Source organism: Mesitornis unicolor, unplaced genomic scaffold (assembly GCF_000695765.1).
Source record: "Mesitornis unicolor isolate BGI_N332 unplaced genomic scaffold, ASM69576v1 scaffold34439, whole genome shotgun sequence".
Lineage (NCBI taxonomy): Eukaryota > Metazoa > Chordata > Aves > Mesitornithiformes > Mesitornithidae > Mesitornis > Mesitornis unicolor.
Genome location: NW_010207202.1, coordinates 1 through 17,394, shown reverse-complemented (window position 1 = coordinate 17,394; position 17,394 = coordinate 1). Strand labels below are relative to the sequence as shown.

The window sequence follows — 17,394 nt, the reverse complement described above, 5'->3', positions numbered from 1 at the left end:
AGAGTGTGACCTGTTCTCCCCTGTCACAGAGGTCATCGCCGAGTGCTATGGTTTCCAAACGCTGAACTAAGCTTCGATGAGAGGACAAGAGATTGGCCTAAGTAACAGAAGAAAAAGCTCATTAAGTTCAAGGGTTGGATTACTGCATGTTTACAACTTAAAAATTTGGTTAAAGCAGCACCATTGCATACTTGTGCAAAGTGAGCAAACTAATGCACAGTCGTTATACAGGTATGCAGCTTCAGAGGAATTACTTACTGGACATCCATCAACTTCATAGACAACATCAAAGAACTGCCTTTGTGCCTCTGTTTTTCTTTTGTCTTCATTAATATGTCTGAGGGAAGCATATTATATTTATCTTCAATATCAAGCAACAGTAAATGAAATCACTGCATTTAAGACATACAAAAATAATGAAGCTAAGCATTCAGAGGTATAGTTTACATAGCAGCACTGGAAAATACAAAACCAGCCGCACTTGGTCATTGAAGTATCCAAATACCATATGCTAAGCACATAGGAAACTTCAGACCTAGAACAGTATTTTTTGTTCTGTTACCAGTAGTTGACACACTATTCAGTTAATATGTAACTTCCCTCCCCTGCCCCGTAAGATTTTGAACTAGAGACAAACCTAATGCCGTTCTTTATGGCCTGCATCTTATCCCCCCTCAGTCAAGGCTACAGCTCACCAAGAAGCAGATGCAAAAATAATTATAATTTAAAAGTTGTTGTTAAAATCAGTTAAACATTTACTCAATTAATACAGGAGGTCTTGTTGCTGGCGACGCACGCTACAATTCAAAAGAGGTGAGACTTGCGATCTAAACTGCTTCAGCTTTAAGATAATTAAATCATGTAATGGTGCCAAGAATAGTGAATACAGGACCAGAAATTAAACTAATCTCCCACAAACAGCATGTCCTGTCAGTGGATATGTGCATAGAAGAAAGATTTAAAGACAAAATACATCTCTTCCATAATGGAGGGAATAGATAGAGATAACAGTGGCAAAAGGGAGACTGAAGAATGCAGTTCTTCAGTATACAGTTATGTATACTTCTATGGAGACTAAAATTATGGCAACAACACACTTAAAAGCAATTCATAAGGAACAGAGAGATCTAAATGTGTAACAGTATGTTTCATAGAATGAGCACCACTTACGTCATCACCTCCTTTAATGATTCAATAGCTCTCTCTAGAGTTATTTTATCTGGGTTCTCTTCTGCTGTATGCTTCTTAATATCTACCATAAAAAAACAAAACCAACAAACACCACCACAGACATTACAAGTGCTTGAAAAGAAACAGAAAAAATTCAAGTTTAAACTGTAACTCAGATAAGATGACTGAAGAAACCACAGCTATCCTGGAGTTCAAATAGCCCTGATTAAGTGGGAAGTATGCTGAGCAGCAGTTGTCCATGTATCTCATTAAGAAAAAAGCCCACCTACTCTACAAAACCAAACCCTCAAACTATTCAGAAGTCAACAAGACCACATGCTGTTTCTGTTGAAGTGCAGAGACAAGCCTAGGAGTCTTTTTCTAACTGAAGCAAAAGGTGGTGGTGTGGTTTATTATTATTTTTATCAACATAATCAGTATTACAGCAAGTGGTTGATATCAGGTGGAACACATGAATTTGTAAGCCTTGTCAATATGAACTGCTCTCTACTTTATGCTAGCTGCATTTGAACCTCAATTATATTTGTCAGAGCAAACTCTTCCTCTACTTGTATCCTGCAGACAAATATGAACAAGAGAAATTTAGCTAAAAGTACGTTTTCTTCAGTAATTGGTCTTGCTGACAATATTAACTCCCAGAATCAGACTTCTTTTACATGACAAATGATGATGCTAATTATGACAAAAGCAAACATGTTAGTTTTAACACCTTCATAGACAAACTAATAAAAAAAATACATCACTAGATTACCATTTAGTAAGAGAGCCACACTAGGCAGCCTTTGAACAGGACGGATGAGAAGTTCAGCTAGGCTTTGGCGGCCACATTCAGGTTTAGCTTGGTTTATCTGGGGAAAAGAAACAGGAGAAAGGAAATAATTCTTACTTTTTTCCACACACACAAAACCCCAAAACTCACAAGGCAGGAGAAAAATTGTCTTCCTTGAAACTAGCATTGCAGTAAAAGTTTGAGAATTCGCTTACCACAGACACATGGTCATTAACAGATCACGTTAAAAAAAACAGTATTCATCACATGATTTACGTTCTCAGAATGTCTAGTTTTAACCTGTCCATATTATCAGCCCCTCAGTCCTCATTTCAGATGCTATTGTTAATGCGGAACAGGACAGGAGATGGCCTGTTCTCAGATTCATTTCCACATCTTTTAGATATCAATACTTGAATGTAATTCCTGGTACCTCAGAAAAACATGAGCTGAAATCTGTCAGTTTGATTACTCCACTATTTGAGAGACACTTGTTAGATATAAAAGAGGAGTTGGAGCTACACTGCACTATTAATCAAATATATACCTTTATCTGAACAGCTTAAGAGTCTAAGACACATGCTCAGACAACTCTTTGAAAATCATCCTTCTGTTAGATCTCCACTCTTATGCTCCTATTCATTAGTCACAAGAATGTTGAAATTCTACCTCCCTGGAGCTTCACAGTTGCTGAAAGCAAGTTAAAAGCTATTTCAGAAATACAAGTCTTTTAAACACAGGGAGGAAGACCAATAAAAAGCAGCAGCTCTCATCTTTACAGACAAAAGACAACATGTATTTGGGAGAAAGTAATCAAAATGGCATTTTTTTCAGTAACGAGTGCATATAATCAAACTACCTTGAAAGCTGTATAGCAGAAAGACTTGGACCTCTTACACAAGAGTCTTAGGAGGAGCATGACGATTTAAAGTTCAAATCCTTCCTACTTCTGTCTCACCAAGAGATGTTTGCATTCCTCCAATCTTCCAAGATTCCACTTTCTTCTATGTACTACTTAAAGTAGTTTATTTGGTAATGGTCTCCATGTTCTACGCAAAGATTAGTTCTGCAGACACTTACCTTTAGGAATGCATGAAACCTTGGCTTCTGTTTTTCACATCTAGTAATAGTCTCCTTGCTCATTTCAAAGAAATTCACAAATGGAGGGTATGTTTTCAACAAGTCTTTTGACTGAAAGAAACAACTGTTACAGCTCTGCTTTACATATTATGTAGCATTGTACATATGTTCATATGCCCTGAACCATATAGAGCTGCTCAAAGGCACATTTGAATAAAGAATAAAAAGTGTTGTAAAGCCATGCACGTTCACAGAAAAAGTTAAGACATTTTTGCATGCCAGATGCCCAAGATTCAATGTTGCTGATTAAATGCAGACTGCTCTCAGAAACAACAAGCACACATGTGACCATCTTAAAAGCTGCTGAGCAGCTCAAATAGATGGCAGATTCTCACCTAGCAAGACACTTTTGATAAGAATTTTGGATTTTCAGACAGGCATCTTCTTCAGTAAATGCAATTACATTTAAAAGACACTAAACAACCAGAAGCAATACCTTAGACTGAAAGCTTTTGAATGCCAAATACTACTTGCCACCAAACGATAAGGTCATCAAAAGCACAAGATACCTAGCAGACTGCTTAAGTTAAAATGCATTGCAGTCCCAGACATAGCTTTCCTGTTCTGCACATTCTTTACTTGAAAAAGCAGGGAGTCCTTATTTACTTACATATATCAAGTCTTCAAGGAAGAACACAAGAAGTTTCTGTGAAAAGCTATTTTCCTAGTTATTTACTATTGATCAGAGGTAGCAAATAACTAAAGTTACAGGAAGGGCCTCTTTTAATGTCTAAGTAAAAAGCATGTCTGCAGTGTTGCAAATTACAGTTCTCAAACTGTATTTATTTGGAGCTTTACCTCTTCATACAAGTGGACAGATACATACACTCAAAGTTGACATGGGTTATCTATACAAAGTGTATAATCTAACTCAACTGAAAAGTCTGAACAGAAAATACAATGATAGAAGGTGCTGTTCTTTCTCACACAGCAATGCTGTGCTCGTGTTTGCTAGGTCCTCCAAATGCATTATTTGTAAGGCAAGATAATGGCTCATAATAGCTCTAATGTATAAAAAAGAAACAAACTTACATATTTAAGAATTATATCACCAATACTCTTGCTTTCAGTCCAATTAATCATAAGATCTTCCAAATCTTCCTGGAATACATGCAGGGATGGGAAGGGAAGAAATTAAGATGAGAATAAACTCAAAGTTTTAACACAGGACCAGTGTTCTGCCAAATACATATAATTAGCTGCGTACTTCCATGCTGACAAAACTGGCAATCCTAAAAGCTGTGCCCCCTCAGTCTACTGAAAGCTGAAAGCAAGAGACCTCTGGCTCACTGAAGATACAGCTTCGAATTGATGCAAGCAGAGCCTAGCAGTGTATCATCAGCATCAGTTAACTCTGCAGTAAGATGACACTGCTGTGTCCAACACACTACAGAACATATCCCAAGTGACTATTAAAAAAGTATATGCAAAAGACAGTTGAATCAGTTCTAATTAAGCATGCACAACTAATATAAGACTCTTAAGTCCATAAAATAGGATTGAAATAGGAATAGCAGATTTCCTTCACTTGCTGCACCAGGGTGTCAAGGAAAGTGAGACCAAGCTGTTAAGCCTGTATCAGCTTGATAAGGATCAAGCTTATTCACTGTCAGCTAATAACAGGGACAGGAGGGCACAGCTGAAGGTTCAGGATTCACCTTAAGTGAAAAGAATTCACCTTGGTGAATTGGTTTGTTGCTTCCACTTCTCTCATCTTTATTCTACCAAAAGTGAAGGAAAACACAACCACTACATCTAAGCAACTTCGTATACACTGCATGCTGCAGGTGAATCCTACTTGACACATGCTCTACTTCCATCTCAGGAGGCACATACCAATATCTATGACAATGAACTAGATGGGATTCCAAAGTGTGGGGAAAAAATTAAAAAGAAAATCGCACAACCAAAAAAACCCAACCAAAACCAAACCACTGAATTACAGGCAGTCTGCGAGTCCCTCTCCTTTAAAAGCCTACTGTGCAATGCAGACAGGAACAGATACATGTCATTATTTGAAAGATATTTTATGACTTCTTATTCAAGGAAGACTTGCATGATGGTCTGTTCTACGATCCAGAGATGGCTTCAGAGAGCACTTGCAATTCAGATCAAAATATAAAATAAAGCAAGCATCAAGAAAACAATCTTATGGGGAATTCTAATCAGTTCTTATCAGGCCTCAGTACCAGGTCAACTGCTTCAGAGTTTGAAGTGCGAGTCAGTTCTATGAGCTGGTAGTTTCCAAGTATTGGTCCAAAGCCACTTAAGGAGGGACCAGTTTTTCCTGCCAAATGATAGTCTCCTTACATGAACATGCTGAAAACCCAGGAAAACACGAAGTTTTTTCACTTTGTTGTTTAGTTGGCCTTTTTTTTTTTTTTTGGGTGGGGAGGTGGGGGGCTACAGAGGGGGGTGCTGGTTTTTGTTTGGTTTTGGTTTTTTTGTTTGTTTTTGTGTGGCTGTTTTTTTAAATGCATAGCTTTTGCTATCCTTCCAAGAGTTCTTGCTTAGTGTTTTAATATAAACATCTATGTTATAAGCACTTGTGAGTTTTGTAGCAGATACAGAAAACCTCCTGCAGGAAGAGGTATTAAAATGGGAAAAGGACAAGCCAGCTCATGAATGGCAATATTAGTTACGTGCACAATACTCACACTTCTGATGTGTTAAAGTGTACTTTGGATTTCCACATAATTCCAAAGGTTGAACAGTATGTAACAGCACCAGGATGAATCTACACCCATCCAGCAAATACAACTTAAAAGCATGCAGGAAAGATTCAAAATATATATTAAAGCTTCCCCTGCAGGGAAGAAGGTACAGCTTGCCTTGATTTTAGTATGCACATCAAGAATATCTGGAATGCTGCCAAATATTGTCTTAATCTCTTCCTGTGCAAGGATTGGTCCTCCAAGTTGTCCTTCCTTCTCCAATGGAACTTGAAATAACTGATGAATTAGAAAAAAATGTTAATGCCCTTCCAACCTCCAAGTATTGTGTTAGAAACAGTTGCAAAAGCAACAGTATATTCCTTCTACATCATGCTTTCCTGCAGCCACAGTCTTGAGACATTGTTTTTATTTACCAAGACTGGGTTATAGACCAGTGGTTTTAAGATACAAACAGTTTGATATGTTACTACAGCATAACTCACTTTTCTCCTGGTTTTCTGCTCATTAAGTAGATAATCAGCTGCAATGGAAACAAATTTCCTAGAAATTAAGCTCTTCCTGCAAGCTGTTTGCCATTCTGCTCTTCTTGGAATAATTAATAATAAAAAAACCTCTTCCCCTGCCATCCCTCTCTTCTCACTAATATCTTAAAAATCTGAGTCATGAAGATTACATTTTCCTGACGCTTGGAATTTGCATACAAGCTGCAATTCCACTCCAGATCCCAGACTAGAAATTGTATTTCCCAGTTTTTATTATTAACAGATACTAAACATTTTATATGCCAGTAAAATTACCTAAGACTGTTCACATTGTCACCTTTTTATGAACCTTTGATGAACCCAAGCCCCTAAAAGCCTGCATATCACAGGCTGAAAATAATCACTGATGTAAACACGAGATGTCATTACAATACACAAAGCAAAACCAGCTTACCTGAATGATTGTTGTTAGAATGTCAACATAGTTACTTTCTGTCTGATACAATTCCTTTGCAACCTGCCATCTTGCAGACTGCTTTACTGGAAGAGGAGTTGAATTTTTGGAAGGCCTTGCACAGGATTTTGGTGTTTCTTACGAAGAAATATTCCCAAAAGAAAATAACAGCTCTATTACAATAAAGTCCTTAAAAAAAGCTCACTTTCAGAAAAAAAACCAAACCCTTCAGAATTTAAGGGATAGTAGCTTTCTTTTTTTTTTTTAAAGGCTATTCTGTAAGTTATTCTATAGTTATCAGAGCTCTTTCTAGCAAATGGCTTTCTTTATTAAAGCCTAATTATAGAGCAACAACGGTAATATATTATTCCCCCAAATTAGTCTGAAACTAAGTAAGCCATTTATGGGCAGGTCAACGACTTAACCTTATTATGTTTAGTAGAAACTGAGGATTAGGTGCTGAACATTATTTATACATACACTACGTTAAAAAAGTACTTTTCTACTTTCACTTTGCCACATAATTCTTTTTCAGCTGCTTACCATCCTTGCATCAGGTATGTAGCTCAAAACCACCTATTAAAATTGCCTCAGGTAATAGCTATTGCCTAATCCACAATTTTGCAGTTTCCTCTCTTCCACAAGAGCCATGTGCACAGATATAAAAAGCTCTTTGCCAATTAACTGATCAAAAACAGTTGGCAATTTATATTCTTGTGAAGTTTTAGACATGACAGTTTGCTGGCACAAATAATGTTACCTCAACAGAATTTTTCAAAGACCTAGGAAGAATGGGCTTTGCAGGGATTTTTCCTTTAATTCCTCTAGAAAAGGAATTCTACTGGAGAGATTTTTTTAATTATTTACTGGTAACTATGTTGTATATTTGCTGCAGATTTTCAGCAGAATATGTGAAGCATTTTGGAGTAATACTGTACTGTACTTACTCTATTTATCAACTCTACATCTTTCCCTTCTTTTCCTTTGGGTATGAATATGTTTATTGCAATAACAAGAGGCATCCTGGCCATTACATGCCTGAATCCCTCCAATTCTGCTTTCTGCACACTTAGAAAAGGAGAAAGCCTGGAATTACATAGGAAACCGGTAGTAAAATCTGTAAGACTTCACTACCACTATCATTACCACTTGAACACAGAGAGCTCTTAAACATTGCAAGTGTGTGTCTGAATGAAGGTTTTTAGCTCTACCTCCACTGATAGTGCTTGACTCTGGAGTGTTAGAAATGTCCAGCAAGGACCCAATAGAAAGTGAATGTTCTGCTGATGGGCGTTTCCGAGGAGGGAATGGTGACATATCTGTTTCTCTGGTCAGTTGTGCAAGGGTCTCTTTCAAACGACGTCTTTTGCGATTGCTGTTTGGAGTATTCAGAGAAAGTAGTGACACAGACTTCTTGAGGCCAGGACTTTCTGACTGTAGCAAGTGAAAGATTAGTTTAGTTCACCTGCTGTAGACAGCTTAACTCGGTACACAAAGGCAAGTTAATTGTAGACATCAGCATACAACACAACTCATCTTAGGGAAGCCAAGGGAAAAATGGGTGAAGCTTTTTAGCCTTTTTTTTTTTTTTTAATTGGAAGCCACACCAGTATTTAGTTTGCCTAAAAGTAAGTTCCACCTTTAGGAAGCAGAAAAAAGTTTTTTCCAAACTAGTATTCTATGTATAAAATTTATAATGGATTACCTGGAGCTTAAATGTTGCTTCAAACATCTGATCTCTGACCCCACACATATTACTGCACATGTTAATTTTATCACTAAATACATGCTGCATATTATGTGAGAGAGTTCAACATACCTTCTCAAATAAATACATGGACTCTCCAGCTCTGGCATCCATTTGTATGCTTCCCCAGAACCACTAAGGGAAAAAGAAACCACATGTTAAAAACACGTTATAGGACTCCACCCAAAGTTTAAAATATTCAAAATAATATATATAATAGTAAGGCAGTTTGCATACTAAATGCAAACATGTGGCTTATTCTGAAAAAAATTATCTAACATACTGAGTATTATATAGCAATATTCTTTCAAGAATTTGTCAGCACTAACCTCTTGCTTTACAACATAAAGTTTTTTTAAAGGTTCAAATGGAAGATCTTTTACTGTACTCTCTTCAACCACTAAGTGTGTACACCTTTCATCACCAACTGGTAAATAACATCCTCCTAGATAAAAAAAGGTAAATTAGCAAGGATGAAGAATATTAATGTTAGAAGTTAGTAGCTCACTTTTAGGTTCTGTGGCACCTATCATTAATAAGAGAAGAGCCAAAGCAAGATGAACTCTTCAGTGAGTCAACCAGTTATTTGGCTTACATAACACCCCAGATATCAGCAGCAGACACATTTTAAGAAATAGGATGTAGCATGCCATAGTAAAGCACACATTGAAAAGTCCAGAATACATGGAGTTCAGAAAGCATTTAAATCTGTCTGGCGATAAATACAATATTCTTCTGGAAAGCTTTTGTTGTTTCTTGGAAGAATAAGCCAGGAATACTCATCCTAAAGACATCCACAAGCTAGAACCTGTGCATGTCACAATCTTATAAGGTAATTTTAGATAAACAGGTCAAGGCAGGGAAGAAAACCAAGCCGACTTTCAACTTTTTTGAGGAAGCCTTTCTGTTACAAGCATGCTCCATTCCCATTTCTATAGTTCTGTTACACGCAACTCTAGCAATACAAGGCTGGAGACTTGCAAGTTCTGTTACATCGCTACTGTCAATGTGATTATTAATCCTGTACTACACTACCAAAAAATGGAACACTTTCAAGTGTTTTACCAGTGATGATTCATATAAAATTCATAAACATTGTTGATGCTTTCTGTGAATTACATAAGATGCACACCACAAAACCAATTATGAAAACTGAAGCAGAATACAGATTATGTAGCAAGTTTTCCAGGATACCTTCAAGCATGCCTATAATTACTTCTTTTTAAATTGTCGAGTTTCAGTCAGCCTAGGAAGTCTGAAGTCTTCAACAGCTACCAGAACTTATGCATACACCAACATCTACAAACCACTTTCTAGTTGAAAAAGTTGAAGAGCCCTCATTAATACTTCAGGATTCACAATCAAGCATTTCAGCTTCAGTGAAGTGTTTATCAGCTATCAACCCCATTCCTCCCACAGGTCATCTTTCATAAACAATAACCTTGCATTTCTGTCATTTCTTCCATATTAGCTTTCTCATCATCAGAGAATCCAAGGAAACTTAACATGCAATCCTGGAAGGGAAGAACCTTGAACTGATTTCTAAAGTAATCTTCAGCTGCACAGAAATTACTGAAAGAAAAAAAAAGAGATACACATAAAAAGGTCACTAAATCAGTGTTACACCACTATTTAAACAGAAACTCACAACACTACGGGTAAACAGGATGCAAGGTTAAGGCTGAAGGACAACAAACACCTACATTTCATTCCTTTTCTCCCAAGCTTTATAAATCCACTCAGCTTTCACGATAGGAGTACCAAGGCTTACAGCAATCTAAAAAACAGGAAAAGGAGAAGTCGTACCAAGTATTTCCATTTAAATCTTTTCCATGCCAAGAAAAACTTGTAACCTTGCTTTTACTTTACTTTTCAAGACAGCTACTGCAAAAATTTCCTTCAAGAATCACATCCAACTGTAACTCCCAAGAGTTAGAATGTATTAATTCTTCAGTGACTAGGAGATCAGATCAACAGCTATTTTGACACTCAAAAGTCCACCATCTTTTTAGTCTAATATCCTTCACTGATCACAAAAACACAAAACCAACTCTCTGTTCCAGTGGAATATAGGATCTTCCTTCTGTTTTAGATACTTTGTACAAAGACAAACATTCCAGCCTGTTTTGACCAAAGGTAAAGAGACTACTCCAAAGGTAACTTATCCATGACTGTTTAAGAAAGACTGTAAAGTTTTCCTACTTTTTCCTCATTGAGTTGGCAGAAACGAGTGTTTGAACAGAGTTAGAAACCAGGTCTTCTCTTCTAGCTGGAAATTTGTAAGACAGACTAGGGAAAAAAAAGCAACAGTCTAACAATTCAAACAAGGGAGTCAAGGGACATAGGAATTACTATGTCACATCCATGGTACAAAAACCTATAAGCTTCTATTTACTTGTCAACTAGACTTTTGTGCTGTCAGAGAAAGAAACCTAAACAAACAACAAAAAAACCCCACAAAAAACACAACATACAGTTGCATAAAGGAAGATTTAACCATTTACACATAATTTTTCAAAAGAATATACACACAAATAGAGTACTAAAGTTTTTCTGCATGTTACCTCAAAGTTTATTGTTTGGACAGACAAACAAGGCAGGCATGTTGATATATAAACACCTGTTCATCAATGGCTTAAGTGTCTGAAGTACTGATAACACCAGTACTTCAGAAACATTTCGATTGTTGCTACTTATTATATTTGTCTGTTTCAAAATTTCTGCATTCAGGCAAATTATATTATTTAGATCTCTAACAAAGACAAAGACACATCAAAGCTCAACACTAGACAGATGAACTCACCATTACAAGCCATTGTTGTTAGTACAGGGAAAAAAAACAGCAACTCATAAGTTGAATTATGATCTACAGAGTCTACAAAAGCCAAATTCTGAAAGTTTCCGTGAAGTACCAACTCAAGCATACATACTCTGAATTTGTCTCCATGTGTTGAGTTAGCCACCAGATGTGTAACTTTCGAGCTGAAGTCCTTTCGAATAATTCCACCCATATGATGAACTAAGGTCACGAGATTAACCTGAAAAGTAAAGACAAAATAAGTTTTCTGTATATCTTTTGAAGTGTACAGTCCAGAGTGAGAGCAGTACAAAAATAGTTTGTACAAAGCAAGCTACAGGAGTTTACATTAAATGTCTATGAATAGAATAGCTTCAATTTGTTCTTAAAATAACTTGTTCACATCTACAGAAGATACAGCTGATACATCAGAAGAGCCACTTTTTTTAAAAAAAAACCAAAAAACGGTTAATACAGCCTTGCTGTGTAGCTTGAGGAAGACTACCCAAGCCACCAGTACTCTCATGATCATCATACCTGTCTTCACCTTTTCATACCCAGTATATTTGAAGAATGTTATCCTCATTGATTTTGTCAATTTTACGTGAAGGGGCAGTTGCTAGAATTTACATAAGATTGTGACTTTTCCAGTTTGAATCTAGCAGATCAAACCTAACGATCCCTAACACTGGGCAAACGCTTTTGTTTTGCGGGCTTTGGGTTTTTTTTTCCATATAAAGATGTGGAGCCATACTGTTGATTCCCAGGTGTACAAGGAAATTTAGATGCCAACTCCATCATTGAAATGGAAAAGCAAAGTGCTAGAGTATCAAACCACTTCATACCTAGATATGTTAAGGCTAAAGTCCTGATAGTATAGCAGCAAGATAGCATGCTTGCAAATGCTCTGAACAGGACTGCAAAGCTTTACTTGACCATACTACTACCTATACAAACAAGAGGACATTACTGGGTAAACATCATCTTATCTGAAGGCTAAATCTACAAATCTTTAAGCCCTCCTGGATTAGAGCTGTTTAATGTCATTCAACAAAAAAGTGACCAAAAATGGCATCACAGGACTTGCAGAAGACAACAGTTTTGTTCCCATCCTCAAATATCACTGCCCCTGAACACGCAACAAAACAAGTACAAAACAAAGCAATTCATTTCCCCATACAAGCTCTAGTCATGGTTAAACCCTACAGGTGATAGGACAGAAGAGTATTTTGAAAAAAAGCTTAACATAGCTTTACCAATCCAAAGGAAAAAAAAAAAATCTTACTAATTCATCCTTCTTTCTGAATCCCGTAAAGCACAGCACCAAGTTCAACATACATGCACAGTACAGTGGACGACAGGAGAAAGGTAAAGGCTGAAAGTAAGAAGCAAACTTGTTAGTCAAATAGCATACTCCTTCCATTGAAGTTTTAACATTATCTTTAATACAGTACTATTGTTCTTAGTATTAAAATGCTTCAGACAATAGTCCAAGTCTGTGTATTCAGTTATACCTCAGCCTCAGACATGCCAGTGTTCTGATAAAGCAACTAGAACATCCCCAAGGTAGCGCTCCATCCTTTTTTTCCTCTGTAATCCATTCCCTCTAGCAGACAACCTTTGGAAATAAAAAATGTCTGCTGGAGCTTCACTTGTATGCTGCCTTTCCTAATGGCACAGTCCCAGCTAGTGGGTCAACAACTCCCACAACTACTGCAGTAACTGCAGCCTTACTACTGTCTGCCCATGCTCTCTTACTACATGCAATATTCTAACACAATATTAGCTTTTCTTAAAATTTTACGCTAAGTATATTTATGATTTATTGACAAAGCAAAATAGATCTTATTTGGAACACTTAATATTAAGAAATCACTGTACCAGATAACTACTCAGCTGATTTAAACAGTAAGACCATACCTCTCCTTTTTGTGCACAGTGCAGTACTACTGGAGGTCCAATGACACGGCAATCTGCTTTGCAGAGGTTGTTGAAGATAGAGTCTTGGAAGTCTGACACAACAAAGATGGTCTCAAATTCTGGGGAATCAGAATCTCCAAGCTCTTCTATCGTGTCTGTCTTTATGTAGGGCACTTTAATTTCCTTGATTTACGGGAATGAAGGGGAAAGCATTATTCAGGCAACATACACACACTAGTGTCAAAATTCAACCAATTTTTATTTTGGACCATTAGAAAAATGTATTATTCAGATTTCAACAGAGACAGACTATTAGGATTAGTGAAAGCTGAACAAGATGCACTGTTCTCTAGCATAAGAATAGCTGTGAACTGCACCTAAAAAAAAAAGTGTCTTAAAGCATTTCCTGTTTCTGAATAATAAGAATTCTAGTTACTTTAGTAGTTTACAAATCAGTTAACACTGATAATACAGTGTTGAAAATATCTATAAATGGGAAAAAAAACCCCAAACAAAACAAACCCTAAAAGCCAAAAACCAAACTAAGCACCAAAAAAAAAATTTAATTTTAGACTGTCAGAACAGCTTAAGGTACTTCTGGATGTTACTAAAAAGTACCATCCAGCTTGCAACAGCAAGCTTCATGCTGCGTAAGATCTAAGGAACAGACGTCAATTTTGTTCATTGCTTGGTATTTTAAGGGCACTAAAAATTAAGTCTATTCCAATGTTCAATCATTAGTTCCAAATGTTATTTTCTAGATTTTTCACATCAAGAAATGGAGAACCACTTCTTACACTTCAATGTAAACACAGCTTTCAATTGAAAGAGAAGTCAATTAACCAATTATGAAGTTAGTTCATAGCAAAAACTTGTGTTGACTGAATATAAGCATGCAGTTGAACATCTCCATTGATATTTCTATCCCCTGTTAGAAAACACCACTAAGAGCTGCAAATATTACTTCCACAGTTGAGAAAGTGTTCATTAAAAAGTGCCAATTTTGACAAGCTTTAAGTGACACCATCAAGACATTAGCATAAATTGTGACCATTATGCCCAATTAATATAAATTAAAGCGTGCGCACAGTGCAGTCCCAGTGAAGTACAACATGCTGCATGCAATCACATGTGCTTAATTGCATGACATACCATATGAATAATACTTTTTATTAGTTTTTCTTCTGATTTACCAGGGCTAGTCTTCTTTATCCTTATAACTGGTACTTCCATTATCTTAATGGTCTATGGAAGAGGAGAACTTTAGTACAGAACCAAATTGGTTACTAGAAGTCTAAAAGCATACCATCTCATTCCAGCAGTTCCTATCTTAGACCCACATACCTCCAAGGCTTTCAGAAGCTCCTCATGTTTCCCTGCTTCCTGAACCAAAACCACTCTTGTTTCTATTTGAGGCATTTCTTCTGTTTATAGAGAAACAAAGAGAATGTTTGTATTTTAACAGAAACATCCAAGTTAGGTCTACATGTATGGAAGAATACAGGCAGACTGCATCCTTTCAAGATATCTTGTTTATTGGCAACAAACCCAAAAATAAATGTTACCTAAAAAAGCCTATCCTTTAATTAGGGCATATCCAATTTGCCATAGAGCCTAAACTTTCCAGTATATGGTGAAACTAGATCCTGCGATTGATGATCAGTTACCTTACAGACAAAGCAAGAACGTGCAAGAAGAGTCAGCAAGGCCAAGAAGAAAAACTAAAATAAAATTTAAAAAAACCAAAACAACACAACAAAATGTATTGACTTAATGCTTCTAGCAGGATTAGATACTAAGACTTGCTGGAAAAAAAAAGAATTTCTAGTTTCTGTGTTCCTGGCTGACAAGGTCCATTACTTCCTACTAACTGCTCAGTTTCACCAAGAAATATCAGAACTGAAGTTAGGTATCTTGTTCTTTTTCTCCACATACTAATAAGCTTTCAAAATATTAGTAGGAAGGAATAAGTGTTGCCTCCATGTCCCTCCATTTGCACCAAAAGACCGCCACTGGATTTTGGCTACTGCATTGCAGGAAAATAATTTTTTTGGCTGTTCTTTAATTTCAATATTTGTTCTCGAATTAATTTCAAGCTCAAGACCATTCATATCTCTAAGGCCCATCTGTACACAACAGAGCAGCAATAGTTTCCATACACTGGTGTCAAAATATCACCTGGAATGATTCATTCCACAGAAGAGGCATCAAATGGAACTAACAGCTTTCTATCCATCAGCCACAAGACTCATTTGATTTCATGGCTGTAACCCCAATTTTTTATAACAAGTTAAAAATTAAGACAGACCCTTTGTTGCTGAAAGGATACCAAACCAACACCCTTTTGGCTGCCCTACATATAATTCTGCAGTTCAGCAAAGAACTTTTGATTTTTCACTAGTACTAAATACATATAAAGTAATCAGTCATTACAAAAACATAATAGTCTTAAAATAAGCTTCTCCCATTACCTTCAACATCCAAAACAGATACAGGCAATGCATTCTCTTTGGAGGTTTCTATAATTTTTGAATCAAGAACAGAAGAATCAGCCAAGAGGCTTCTCCCGGTTTCAGACACCACCAAACTGTTGTCAGACATTATTATGCCTTGTTTCTTTCTTCAACAGCTAGAAGAGAGATATGCTAAACTAAGTTACAGTTGCAAAAGGCTCATTAATAAGAGTTCTATGACTAAAGCAGTCAGAAGTAACTTCAGACTTTTGAAAACAAAACAATTAGACTCTTATTAAAATCCCATTCACACTGATAAGAGTATTTCTGAGAGTATTAGAAGTCACACAATTGGTAGAAAGGACTGACAACAAGCCTGTTACAGAAATGCTTCTAAGCAGGCTGCCTACCACAGAAATAACTCGTTTGCACAGAAAGCTGCAGAGAGGGTACTTCGACTCTGAGCACCTAACTCTCTAGTGTTCATATTAAAAAGCTTCATCACAAAACACCAACAAAATAAAAGCACTTGTTTGTTTCAGTGACAAACTACTACGGGCCAGATTTGAGACCAATCAAAGTTGTCACATACTGGAAAGGTAGAATTCTTATGCCTCTCATATCCTGTACAGGTAGCTACCTGAATCTTGTACCACAAAAATTTATTCCAAGACACCTGCCCAACACAGAGCATATTTTCTTCTATGCATAAAGCAAGCAGCACATATTTCCTGTGATTCACCATTCATACAAGTTTAAATATTTGCACAGTGATATCAGAACTTATCTAGACTAGCCACTGTATCCGAACAACTGTAGTATAACAACTCTTTCTTTAACCAAGACATTCACTTCATGACTGTAAATGTCCCTCTAAAACAGTAACCACCCTAACAACACATTAAAGCATTACCTGAAAGAGGACTCATGAGGTAGTAAAACCCCTAGAGAATAGCACATACTATTTTTGGAGTTGTGTAATGCCTGTCCAATTACACAGCAAAGCAAAAATCAGAAGGCAAAAAGCAATGTGTGTTTTGGCATAACAGCAATATAGAAAAGAGTTTATCTTCTAGAGTCCAGGAGATCATGTCTAACTCTTGGACAGGATTCACATCTTCATACTTTGGGCTGGGCATTGATTTTCTTTATGGCTTTTCCAATTTATTTATTTATCAGGTTCCATTCTGAGTGTATTTTAAAAATATTCTGTTTTAATGGTCATATATTAATTAATAACATAACACTAGTCACTACACTTACACACTGAAAGTACCAATGTACAGAAGAAAACAAACAGCACACAGAAGATAAGAATATAACAGTTTCCCCTCACACAAAAAAGAGTAAAAGTCAGAACACAATCACTACAGGACTGAAGCAGACCTGTATGCCCTTACAGCATCACACTTAAAAATGACCTCTCAAAAGTGTGTGGAAAGCCTGAAGGTCACAAAACATCCACATGCTAAAATATGTTTTTAAAGCAAGGAAAGAACATTCAGAGACTTCCCACGTTGCCCATTTCTCCCCCAAGGAACCAGCCAGGAGCGTGACTGAGCTGCCCTACTCGGAAGCGGCCGGAGGCAAGATTAGACACCGCCAGCGACCCTGAGCTAGCAGGTGACAGCGGGCCTGGACCTCCGCTCTGCCCAGAAGAGACCGCTAACGGCCCGAAGAAGGCTCAGAGCGGCGCTGAGCAGCGAGGCTGCCTTGAAAGATCGCCAGGCCTCACAGGTGCCCCAGACGCAACCCTTGGTCCCACT

At 37.0% G+C, this 17,394-nt stretch overlaps 1 protein-coding gene across 2 annotated transcripts in view; it reads right to left on the bottom strand.

Moving 5' to 3' along the window:
* ECT2 (epithelial cell transforming 2) overlaps nt 1-15,791 on the bottom strand; it is a 25,429-nt gene extending 9,638 nt beyond the window's left edge. The window contains exons 1-19 of one of the 2 annotated variants that reach the window (XM_010192048.1): nt 15,647-15,791; nt 14,520-14,599; nt 14,328-14,420; nt 13,176-13,358; nt 12,541-12,630; nt 11,389-11,496; nt 10,162-10,235; nt 9,900-10,030; nt 8,788-8,903; nt 8,531-8,593; nt 7,923-8,145; nt 6,712-6,848; nt 5,932-6,051; nt 4,133-4,201; nt 3,041-3,151; nt 1,943-2,039; nt 1,171-1,252; nt 259-337; nt 1-97 (exon numbers count right to left, since the gene is read on the bottom strand). In XM_010192048.1, the coding sequence (XP_010190350.1) occupies nt 1-97; nt 259-337; nt 1,171-1,252; nt 1,943-2,039; nt 3,041-3,151; nt 4,133-4,201; nt 5,932-6,051; nt 6,712-6,848; nt 7,923-8,145; nt 8,531-8,593; nt 8,788-8,903; nt 9,900-10,030; nt 10,162-10,235; nt 11,389-11,496; nt 12,541-12,630; nt 13,176-13,358; nt 14,328-14,420; nt 14,520-14,599; nt 15,647-15,776 (2,083 nt within the window). In that variant the 5' untranslated portion in view covers nt 15,777-15,791. The remainder of the gene's footprint in view (nt 98-258; nt 338-1,170; nt 1,253-1,942; nt 2,040-3,040; nt 3,152-4,132; nt 4,202-5,931; nt 6,052-6,711; nt 6,849-7,922; nt 8,146-8,530; nt 8,594-8,787; nt 8,904-9,899; nt 10,031-10,161; nt 10,236-11,388; nt 11,497-12,540; nt 12,631-13,175; nt 13,359-14,327; nt 14,421-14,519; nt 14,600-15,646) is intronic. The other variant, XM_010192047.1, reaches the window with a different exon arrangement.
* Nucleotides 15,792-17,394: the final 1,603 nt, after the last annotated feature.